Source organism: Salvelinus fontinalis, chromosome 12 (assembly GCF_029448725.1).
Source record: "Salvelinus fontinalis isolate EN_2023a chromosome 12, ASM2944872v1, whole genome shotgun sequence".
Taxonomy (NCBI): Eukaryota; Metazoa; Chordata; class Actinopteri; order Salmoniformes; family Salmonidae; genus Salvelinus; species Salvelinus fontinalis.
Window position 1 is genome coordinate 39,167,429 of NC_074676.1, and position 12,122 is coordinate 39,179,550.

General features: G+C 40.7%; 3 protein-coding genes across 3 annotated transcripts; 1 reads left to right on the plus strand and 2 right to left on the minus strand.

The window, feature by feature from the left end:
• Window positions 1–2,057: 2,057 nt before the first annotated feature.
• LOC129867374 (mpv17-like protein 2) lies at window positions 2,058–5,490 on the minus strand. The gene is made up of 5 exons (XM_055940733.1): window positions 5,024–5,490; window positions 4,475–4,636; window positions 3,863–3,939; window positions 3,577–3,705; window positions 2,058–2,999 (listed from the first exon to the last, which is right to left on the minus strand). The coding sequence occupies exons 1-5, from the start codon at window positions 5,211–5,213 to the stop codon at window positions 2,898–2,900; spliced, it is 660 nt and encodes a 219-aa protein (XP_055796708.1). The 5' UTR covers window positions 5,214–5,490; the 3' UTR covers window positions 2,058–2,897.
• A 163-nt stretch (window positions 5,491–5,653) lies between these two features.
• LOC129867373 (transcription factor Adf-1-like) lies at window positions 5,654–8,167 on the plus strand. Its single transcript, XM_055940732.1, has 3 exons — window positions 5,654–6,058; window positions 6,369–7,064; window positions 7,446–8,167. Exons 1-3 carry the CDS (start codon window positions 5,929–5,931, stop codon window positions 7,460–7,462), a joined length of 843 nt encoding a protein of 280 aa, XP_055796707.1. The 5' UTR covers window positions 5,654–5,928; the 3' UTR covers window positions 7,463–8,167.
• On the minus strand, window positions 8,063–10,621 carry LOC129867371 (uncharacterized). Its single transcript, XM_055940731.1, has 2 exons — window positions 9,907–10,621; window positions 8,063–9,526 (listed from the first exon to the last, which is right to left on the minus strand). Exons 1-2 carry the CDS (start codon window positions 10,200–10,202, stop codon window positions 8,626–8,628), a joined length of 1,197 nt encoding a protein of 398 aa, XP_055796706.1. The 5' UTR covers window positions 10,203–10,621; the 3' UTR covers window positions 8,063–8,625.
• Between the last annotated feature and the right edge of the window lie 1,501 nt (window positions 10,622–12,122).

Genomic DNA, 12,122 nt, shown 5'->3' on the forward strand with positions numbered 1-12,122 from the left:
TCAGGAAGTTAAAGCTTGGTCGCAAATCGGCAATGACCCAAAGCATACTTCCAAAGTTGTGGCAAAATGGCTTAAGGACAACAAAGTCAAGGTATTGGAGTGGCCCTCACAAAGCCCAGACCTCAACCATATAGAAAATTTGTGGGCAGAACTGAAAAAGTGTGTGCGAGCAAGGAGGCCTACAACCCTGACTCAGTTACACCAGCTCTGTCAGGAGGAATGGGCCAAAATTCACCCAACTTATTGTGGGAAGCTTGTGGAAGGCTACCCGAAACATTTGACCCAAGTTAAAACAATTTAAAGGCGATGCTACCAAATACTAATTGAGTGTATGTAAACTTCTGTCCCACTGGGAATGTGATGAAAGAAATAAAAACTGAAATAAATCATTATATCAACTATTATTCTGACATTTCACGTTCTTAAAATAAAGTGGTGATCCTAACTGACCTAAGACAGGGAATTTTTACTAGGATTAAATATTAGGAATTGTGAAAAACTGAGTTTAAATATATTTGGCTAAGGTGTATGTAAACTTCTGACTTCAACTGTATATATCAATATTTGCACATAAAGGCGTTTCCACGGCCATTTCTCGCATAAAACATTTTACCGACCCAAAAAAGATCCCACCATGTTGAACAAACAAATGTTCTGTCGGCATTTGTCAAATTGTACATAAACTTCCTGCGATGGAAACCCATTTAACTTTTATTTTTCATTCGGCACATGGAAATTTCATTGCAAAAGTAATTTGTATGTGCACTAAATCAATCTATTGTTGCGCCATATCAAGTTCTGGAAACGCTTCAGTGAGGAAACGTTCCTTCTATTCCAGGGCACAGCAGAGGAACCTCGCCAATTCCCCTCCTTCATCATACAAGAAGTGACCATCTGAAATTCACGCTCACCTTTGATGCGCATGAAACAGGTATTCTGTAGTATTCCTGATCAATTGTATTTGTGGTCTACGCTATGTAGGAAAAACGAAACGAGCTCTGAAAACAAGGATAGCAGAACACAGGAGTAATATCAGGACTCTTGACCATAGAAAACCTGTGGCTGCGCATGTCATGGTGGCTCGTCACAACATCAACTTTCTGAGATACATTCTACTGAGCATAGAATTGTATTGGATTCACCGTTTGTCCACAGTGTTTCCTAAAGTTCTGAACCAAGAGTTTGATATCAGACCATATCTTACATTCACATGTTAAGTTGATTTGTCTTTCCATCCAGGTCTCCACTTTGTCATGTTGTACATATAAGATTTTATTTAACTACTAGCCCCCACATGTGTCCATCTCATTGATATCAATTACAAGTTGTTTTTGTAATAGGTCACCGCGCGTAATTGTCTTTTGGACGGGTATTCCAACAGTTCCCAACGTAATCTTTTTTTAAACTGTTACCTAGCTTAACTTGGACTATTTGTATGTATATAACCCTTTATGACCATATGTACCTCTGTGATTAATTATGACTGACTATACAAAAGTGAATTGAATTGTTTCCACACCAACCATGCGTCATCTGCATAATAGTCATGTGATGTGAAATATTTTAACGTTAGGGTTAAAATCATCACACTGCATAATCAGTGTGCGGGCCTTACTGTTCTTTACACTTCAACACGCGCAGCCTTTCATTCACAATAAGTCCGTTTGATGGAAACATCTCTGGTGGGAAAATGTCCATATTGTTTTATGCAGATTTTAAAATATTCGTATGAAAATCTGTTGCAAATTGGATGGAAAGTTTAGCCTCCTCTTTCGGTATTCTTAAATCAGCAGTGGGAGGAAAAGTACCCCATGGTCATACTTGACTAAAAGTAAAGATACCTTTATAGAAAAAGGTAAGACCAGGATGTTCTCTGGATAAATGTGTGAATTGGACCATTTTCTGTCCTGCTAAGCATTCAAAATGTAACAAGTACTTTTGCATGTCAGGGAAAATGTATGGAGCAAAAAATAAGATTATTTTCTTTAGGAATGTAGTGAAGGAAAAGTAAAAGTTGTCAAAAATATAAATAGTATAGTAGAGACCCAAAAAACTCCTTAAGTTGTACTTGAAAGTATTTTTACTCAAGTACTTTGCACTACTGCAAAAATGTCATTTAAAAAAACCCTGTGTCACATATCCTTTGATCCCTTTCATTTAAAAAATCAGAAGCAGTTGTAATGTATTATTAAGGTACATGTAAGAGTAATCAGGTCAGACAACTACAAAAAAAAATTAAAAAATGTATAAAAAAAAAAAAAAACATTGTACATGTTAATCACAGCATTTTACAGATGTTTTCCCATCCACATATGCAAATAGAAGATCATAGATTGATATGTATTATGGACGGACTGTGCATAATCTTTCATTTCCATTCAACACATTTGCCATAACTTACCAACAATGTAAATAAATACATAGCATTCTTCATTTAACTGCTGAATCTGTAAATCCTTTCAAAAGTAATAGAACATGTATTTAACCATCATTGCTTCAAGTTTTAAATTGTTGTGAAAATATCTACATCACTGTGACTAACCATTGAGGTCACTAGAACAATCATCTTACAGTAAAACATTGAATACTGGAGGAATTGATGTCTTTCATTATTCAGATAAACGTATTGGTCCATTTGAAATCCCGAGACAAATATTAGGCAGTCGTGAATCACTTTTAAGGCAAGATTTGCATCTTAAACAGTAGGATAACAATATTTGATTATAGTTACTGTGGCTGGAAATAATTAAACCAGAAAAGTTACATGACACATATAACTAATTATACACGCATGAAATTATACACCTTCCAGTGTGCAAGAGACAACTGTTCCAAGAATGAAACATTGATCTTCAACTATTTGGAGTTCAGTATTGAGTTCAGTGCTAGGGCTAAACCTACTCCTCAAACCGTTTAGCTGCAGCGATGGGCCCAACAGCCTCCTGGGTCACCTCTATGACACCACTGTGAAGAACAAGCTCTCCTGGTTTATCATCTTCCTGTCAAAAGACCAATAGAATGGATTAAAAATATATACGCAAAATGTAATAGAATTCTATCGGTGTATTGTCCTTATGCGTTAGTGTATTTGACAGAGAAGTTAATTAAGGGGGTTTTGCCTGACGAGTCAAACTGAATTATTCCGCTGCTCTATTGTTCGCTACATATTTCGCTCTGAGACTGCCATCATTGAAGTCGTTTGTAGTGACGTCAAAATGAGGGGGAGGGGTGTTGTACAAAAGAAAGTCATCAGCAATTAGATCATCTCTAACCAATCAGTGTGTCAAAGCCAAAAACACATTTTCGAAATGCTGCTTTACATGTGTTCTGGCTCTGGTCCAACCCATCGGTTTATGGGACCAATCAGATGGTCTAGAATGGATTTCCATTATAGAAATCGTCTGGGAGGTACTCAGATCTAGACTCATTGCAGAGAAGAAACTACCTTCCGGGTATTCCGTGGGCATGGCATACCGTTTGGCTGGAGGCCCGGAGCAAGGAGTTTGGGTAGCCAGGCAAAAGGGAGTTATGTTTCCCTATTGATTCCAATATCTCTCCGACTACAGTCCAACTTACTCTGTGTTTGAGGTAAGACAGGTAGGTGTCCCAACCCAGGGTTATTGTGTTCACATAAAGGACCCGGTATTGGGGTGAAAGGAAATAGAAGTTGATCAGCTGTGCAGCAGGCCAGACACACCAATCAGCCTACGGTAAGAAACACAGTAACAATTAAAAATATCATAACCTCAGTCAAATCAACCCTCTATTCTCTAGTGTCATCATATATACATCAGCATAACATATAAGATGGTAAAATTGAACAAGGAATACATTCTACATCATACAGGACTGTAGTACTTACCTTATAGAATTCCCAGAACTTGTCTTTGAATTCCAGTGCGCCTTTGGATAGACCGTGTCCCTCCATTACTCCCATGCCTGCAATAAACAAAGGTGAAGGATGGGTGCATTGACTGTATGAAAGTCTGGGATATCTACCAAATGATTAAACAGTATTTAGTCAGTATAAAAATGGAAACACATTGGCTACAGATAACATCCAATCACAATAGTAAGGGTTTGGTACCCATATCAGTTGTTTGTTACCTTAATGCCGTTTGTCATATTCTTGGAAAACTTTGACCCACTCTTTAACATCTAGTATTGACGTACGGTACACAAACCCCTTTACCTCACTAGTGGATTGATGCAATTAAACTGACTCCACACACACTTAAGGTAAACACACATAAGACATTCACATATAGAACATTTCACCCCCGAGCCCATCCTAATCCTAATGTGAAAAGTCCTATAGATACACAAGACTAGGGAAGGCTGAAGGCCTATTTGTTCTTGCACTAAGACAATCAAATATTGCATATGAGAATGTTATTTGCAGATATTTTAATGCAAAAATAAATTATACCTTGTATAAATGGAAACCAAAAGAACTTTTGCATTTCATTCTCACCTAAAAAGTACCAAGCTCCAAGGATTGGTGAGCAAACTAGCTGGTCCACTAGGACTTTCTTGCCTACAGTGTGCAAGGCTTTGCCAATGTAGATTTTATCCAGCCATGAATACCAGTAGTGGAGAACAGGTCCCATGGAGCAACCCACTCCAAACATGTGCCCTAGGTAACATAGAAAATAAACTGTTGACAGAAGTACCTCAAATTATTTTGTACATACATCTCTATCAAGGATTGGGTATTATGTCAGCTCTAGTATAAAAATAAATAAACATTGTGCCAAGAGCCAAATGCTATAATGGCACAGGTGGTAGCTGCACTCGGCCTACTGATGCAGCCAAATATATTGGCACCACTTGCATTTCATAATTGCATTTCACCACTTGCATTTCATAAACTGTTTTTTGGGGGTTGAATTGCTATTTTATTTATTTTCAAAACAAATACACGTGTGAACACCAAAAGTTTTCAATTTCAACTTTCTTTATAATAAACAGTGAATGGTGCCAGTATATTTGACCGCAACTGTACACAATTGGATATTCTCACCTGTGCGCCTCCAGTCACGAATTGTCTGAGGATTTTTCATTTTCTCCCTGGTTTGCTGTATGATATCTCCCAGAGACAACATAACACCTCCACTGAGGGTGTTTGTTAATATGAGCAATCTTCCTTGTAACAGTGGTTTCAAATAGAATGAAAAACGCACAAGAACATTTTTACCTCGAAGAAATACCATGATTAATATACAGGAGACCAGTCATCTGCAACGCATTAACTAGCTAACTCTGGCTCGTGCATGCCTGGCAAATGTTGACCCCACGCTAATCAATATCTACTTTTGAAAGTATCGAAGTCGAACCCATCTGATGTGGCAGTTTAGCTGACACATTAGTTGAGTTAAAATAGTATGTAAAACATAACGTGAATGAGAACTGACACACTTCCGCATCAGCACATGTAACTTTATACCTCAGTGATGTAACTACCACAGAGTTTCGCTGTGTTCCAGGCGGATTTGAAGTCCTGAAATCACACTGCCACCGCTACTGCCACCTAGTGTTGACAGTTACATTTGTTGTTTTCATTTTTTTTTTTTTTACATTTTACATTTTAGTCATTTAGCAGACGCTCTTATCCAGAGCGACTTACAGTAGAGTGCATACATTTTTTAATTACATTTTACATACTGAGACAAGTATATCCCTACTGGCCAATCCCTCCCTAACCCGGACGACGCTATGCCAATTGTGCGTCGCCCCACGGACCTCCCGGTTGCGGCCGGCTGCGACAGAGCCTGGGCGTGAACCCAGAGACTCTGGTGGCGCAGCTAGCGCCTTACGCTTCGAACACACCGGCTGCGTCATTGCATCACTGCTGCATAACATTTTGCGCAACTAGGCAACTATACTGATGCAGGTACCTTTTGCAAATGGTCGCATGCGGTTGGACACATGGAGGAGAGAATCATTTTCGCAGTATCCTCAAAACCGTGTCTTTTTGACACAACTGCTGACAGCTACAGGGACATAAACACAAAAAATGCTGCTTGGAGACAAGTGTCCACGATAGTAGGATTGCCAGGTCAGTTTAGTAGTGAGCTTGTGCTAGATGTGGCTAGCTAGCTAACCTAGCTTGCTAACCTAGCCAATGAGGTGTGTGTGAAAGAAATAGTCAAATAAATTATGCTAGTTACTACCCCTGATAACTTTACCAAATGTTCATGTTTGAAAGAGTGTGAATGCTAGATAAATAGTCATGGAAATAGTAGATACTACTGTACCCCTGTTAATTGGGTCAAATAACCGTGTGTGTCTATGTGTACAGTAGGTGACATGTCCATGATAGCTATCTAATAACTATGGTAATGGTTTGGCTTATCATGTTCATGTAGAAGAAGACTATAGGAGGAAGTGGAGAGGACTCAGGGACAGGTATCAGAGAGAGAGAAGGGCAGAGAAAGAGAAGAAGAGGTCTGGGTCAGCAGCTTCAGGCCAGCAGCCTTGGCGCTTCTGCCACATTCTGTCTTTTCTGGATCCATTTATTGTGCCTAGGGCAACGAGTGGCAATTTTAAAGCCAGACCCCTTACGTCATCCACAAGTGTTGTCGCCACTGGTGCATCAAGACCCTCAACGTCACCTACAAGTGCGACCATCACCTCCACCGGTGTAGTGAGACCCTCTACAACATCATCCACGAGTATGACCTCCACCGGTGCAGCCATGGAAGATGATGAAATGGAGGAAGCACCTCTGGATCTAGGACCGCCTGAGATTATTATGAACCTCACGGAAGTGACCACTGAGGACCTCGTTGAACAGGATGTGGCCGTGGAGAGAAACGAAGAGGAACAACGTCACACCAGGCGTCATCGGAGGTACCAGCCCCCAGATCCACTCAATTCATTTCAGCAGAGGCTCCTCCAAGCCGTGGAGAGGGATGCAGCCCAACCTGATGCTCACAGGAAGGAGGATGAAGAGACCCTCTTTGCCATGAGCCTGGTGCCAACCCTGAAGAGGCTGCCTCAGCAAAGAAAAGCAGCAGTCAAGGTTCAAATGTATCAGCTGCTTTTCCAAGCCGAGTTCAATGGTACGTTTTTTTTTCTCCACATCACAGGTAGTGTCATAAGTGTGCGACAGTGAAGTAAAGTAGGTCATTTTTAGAGTATACTCATGTAGGTTAATTGGTATTTCAGATCAAAGTATTAATATGAGGCAAATGTATAGCTGTTGTTTCTGGGTTAGAAACTATCCCCAAACAGGTTGCTGTCTAAATGTTTCCCTGTCATAATTATCTTTTGATCTGAAATACAAATTCCATGAGTAAACAGCAAGTATTAAAAACTTTACCACACTGTTCCTATATTTATGCCACTAACTACACAAGCAGTATTTAGTTAACATAAATCTCACCTTTTATGGTGTCATATTATGTTAAGCTTGTATGTGTTGTTTTTCTCTTCCCTTTCAGAAATGGAGTCAATTTAGCCGGCCAGCTCACAGGAAGGACAGGAAGATGAGAGGAGTTGTCTGGTTGTTGTTTTGACCTCCCTCATTGTACCTTTCTTTTCACACACGTCAGTTCTGTTTAAATTCAGTCAATTCATAAAGTCATTTGTTTATAAATTCTTAGGATAGCATTCATTATTAGTGTTACATAGATTTCTGAATTGAAACTCATACGGAGTTTTCACAGATGCTCTTGGTGTCTTACGAGACTAAAGGTCAATATATTTATTTCCTTTAAAGCCACTTGAAAACCAGGGTGTTGAAACTTTTTGTGAAGTTATGTTCCATCGACTGGTCCATGAGGTCCAGGGGCCATTTGTTTAGCCGTGTTATGGCTACATATTATTTCCTTTTTTGCAGAAACACACACACACACACACACCTCTTCATACGTCAGATCTCCAGTGCCCTGCCCTCTCTCTCTTTATGGCCATGTCTGAAGTTCCCCTACTACGTCTAGGCTTTATGAGTTGTCCCTTTAATGGTCTGCATTTGTGCCAAAAATACATGCTCTTGTTGTTCCCTTACAGATTACAGGCTACACATTCATTTTATTTATTTTTTACACGCACATACACACCTCTTTCAATAGTTTAATTTTTTAAAACATTTTTACAACACACATACCTGTCATGTTCTTTCCTGTACTTGAATACTTATTAAATTATAATGTTTTCATAGTCAGTTGTTTCATATCTAATTTAGACTTAATCTGCTTATTTCTTCCCTACACCTGCAGATCTAAGACAAGATGAAAGTAAAAACACATTCTCTTCCTATTTAGCTTTTTTTTCACCTGTATTTTGTCAGGCCAGTGAACATGGTGGTAAACTGTACTATTTGTATGGACCCTAGGTTACCCTTTCCCTTTGTTATCATACTAACTGTATGTCGTATAACCTTAATTAGTGCTCCCGCTCACCTGATGTACCATGCCAGGTGTGTATAATACTGACGTTAATGGGAGAGGGAAGGGGTTATTAAGGTGTGGTCTTTACTCCCAAATGTCACTTAAATATAGCTTCCAAATGAAGAGAGACAATGAGACATAAAATAATCTGGGGGAAAAATGCAATTTTATGGACAACGGTGGATGGTTCTTAAAATAACCTTTATGTTAGGGGGCTTTTAAAAGAGCAGTTTCACTCCACGGCATACTGCCATGGGACTTCACCTGCTGGCGATGAGAAGTAGGTGGTTAGCTTCTCCCTCACCTGGAGTGCCTGTCTGGGGGCGTTGTTGGCACCTGCCCTGGTGACATCAGGAAGGTGACCATTTGGCGTGCCCATCTCCATCCGGAGCGGCTCCTGGAATGACCTCCGCAGGTAGTTGTGGAGAACACATGTGGCCTTCACGCAGGCATCGACATTTGAGGGGCTGAGACCAAGCACTCTCCGATACATTCTCCATCGGGCTGCCAGAATCCCAAAGGCGCATTCAACAACTAACCTTGCCCTGGACAGTCGTTTGTTAAAGATCCTTACAGGCTTTGGCAATGGCAGCTGGCGTCCAGCGTAGGGCCTCATGAGGTTGGGTCTTAAAGGGAAGGCCTCATCGCCGACGAAGATGTGGGGAACAGGTCCCAGGTCTTCAGCCCCAGGGAGTGATGCAGGTGGTGGAATATCCAGGGTGCCATCCTGAAGTGCCTGGCCAAAGGCAGAGTCCCGGAGGGTCCCGCCATCACTTCCCTTGCCGTAAGCACCAACATCGACAACACGGAAACAGTAGATGGCATCTACTACAGCCAAGAGTACATCTGAATATGTACCCTTGTAGTTGTAGAATTGCGAACCTGAGCACGGTGGAGCCTGGATTACTACATGTTTCCCGTCAATGGAGCCGAGACAGTTGGGGAAATTCCACCTCTCCAGGAACTCGGCAGCGATGGCTCTCCAGTCTTCCTCCTTGGGGACAGGCATGTATTCACCAACCAGACAGTCCCAAATGGCTTGTGCCTCAGAGGGGACAATGCCTGCCACCGTGGACCGTCCAACTCGGAAGCTGAATCCTATGGTCCTGTAGGAGTCCCCTGTCGCCAAGAATCTAAAATATAATGATAAATATTGTGTGTAACTTGAATTCCACCCACATATTATATCTACTCATATAGCTACCTCATTACTGTTTATTATGCTATACTAATTATAATGTAATACTCATCAACCACCATTAACAATGCCTTCATCAGGGCAGAAGGCACCTTTCTTTTCATTTGGTAACATTGCATAATTAAAAAAGGATTATAAACCAACTTTGGGAAAAGTTATAGTCCCAATGAACATTCTGTAAAAGTACATCTGATGTCAAATAGGGACTATTAACTAGAGCTCTTTAGCTAGCTAGGTTGCACATAAAAACACTGTATCAAATATCAATCAATTATGGTACCAAAGGCTTTAAAAATTTACTAGAATGTAGCTTACCGGAGACAAATCGCCAGGCGTTCAACTGGGCTGATGGACTCCCGGTAGTTGGTATCCATCCGGGCGATCCTGGCTCCAACCATCTGGAGTAGGTGATCGAACTGGCTTCGGTCCAGACGAAAGTAACTTCGGAATTCCTCTCCAAACAGTCGAAGCTCTTGAATTAGACGGTGGAACTCCCCTGCCTGCTTTCGGGACTTTAACCATCTCTGAACCCACACAGACCTGCGCTTTCGGCGGGGCTGGTCCCGGCCCAACAGCGCGATCAAGACCACCTTCCTCAACGTTGGTCTCATTGTTGAAAGAGCCTACTCTGCCTATCTTGACTATTTATTATTGCATTTCGCTCCAAAACTGCATTTTGGAGGGAAATTATATTATAGGCTCTCACAATTAATTTGAGGATGTCATCGAATAAATAATATACTTGGCAAATAAATAAATAAAAAATGTAAAGAAATGATGCAATCAAACTGTTTTTATGTAATCCCAAATTTGTACTGAATGTGTGCAAAAATAAAAATCTACTTTTGCTACTTTCTGTCAAGTCCACTCATACAATTTGATGCATACGTTCGATTTATCGAACGTATGCACCACACAGAACGCACTGCAACTGCCTCTGCAACGCAATGCTGCAAGGCAAATGCAGCGTTCCATTGGAAATGAATGTACTTCTGGTGTATCGAAACGCAATAACGCAGTCGGTGTGTTCGAAGCGTTAGACCACTGCGTGCGCCACCCGGGAGGTTATAGTTTTCAGGCCCTACTGCACTTGCAGCTAGCTAGTGGCCAGCTCAACGATACAATAATATTTTAAATCTGTGAATTAGCTTGACTTACTGTGCACTGAGGTCTATTGAATAACACTCTTTATATAGGTTGGGGTGGGACAGAGTGCCTAAAGTAAAATCATTTTTATATGTAAAACGTGTTTTGAGAGCACATTTGAATGTGTTGTGGTGTTAAATGAAGTATAGCATCATCATGTGGCAAAAAACTATTTTAACTGTCAAAGGCCTTGTTCCGTCTCTCCAAAGAGTTTAATACAGACGGCAGATGAGCCAGACTGCTCCTGGACCTCTATGATAGTGGGCATAGAGTGTTCTCCGATATGTCACCATGGGAAGCTACAAATCAACTAATCTATTGGCACCTCTACTGTAGGCTGTGGCAGCCAGGGGCTGTCACCAGTGAGGTAATCAATCATGTCTGAAATGTAACAGGCCCTTTTGGTCTCCATATGGGATATCTCCTTATGGGATATCGTATTGAAAAATGGGATCACAAGATAAAATCAAATGAACCTATTCTATTGGGTTCTATTTGACGTGAGCCCTAGTTTAATAGTAAAGGGTAACATTCTGCAATGTAGTAAAGCAAATTAATCCATTACCTACCATCCTTGGGTTTAATCCAATGGTTTAACCACAGGCTGGAAGGGTTTGGGTTCAAACATATCTACAATTCAGCAATTACATTGCCAATTTGTTCCCAGATTGGGTTTGCAAAGCCACAGCTGTCCTTCACTCTGCTCCTCATCCATTCAGAGAGGCAGACATTCTCCAAGTCCCAAATCAAATCCCTGCTATCATTGTTCAGAGGAGTTATGGAATCAGAGATACAGCACCACTGGTTTCTCTCCTCATCACCGCTCAGAATAATTATAAATGTTTTACATTTTAGTAGACACTCTTATCCAGAGGAATTTACAGGAGCAATTAGGGTTAAGTGCCTTGTTCAAGTGCATATACACAGATTTTTCACTTAGTTGGCTCAGGGATTCAAAACAGCGACCATTCAGTTACTGGCCCAATGCTCTTTACCACTACTCTACCTGCAGCCCTATCCAATCCATAGCCATTACAACACAATAAACCGTGTAGGCTACAATCAATTATTGCAATCTGTGGTAGACTCTACATGATCCAAATACATAATAAGTAAAGTCCAAACCGACATCTAAAGTTATTTACACCAGAGACATCATTATTCAAGTAAATTGAAAGAGAGATAACAAAACGCTCTCGTTATTATCAACTGCTGTTGTTGAAGATCATGGCTATGTAAAGTCATTCGATTGATGATTTCATGACACTCTTTTGAAATAAATTATAGAGAAGGTCAAGCTAGGAGGATAAATAATAAATAGGTCTGGGTTTAACGTATCTTGAATATTTTAGGACGTTTCGGCGAACGTGGTCCAGGATTAGTGG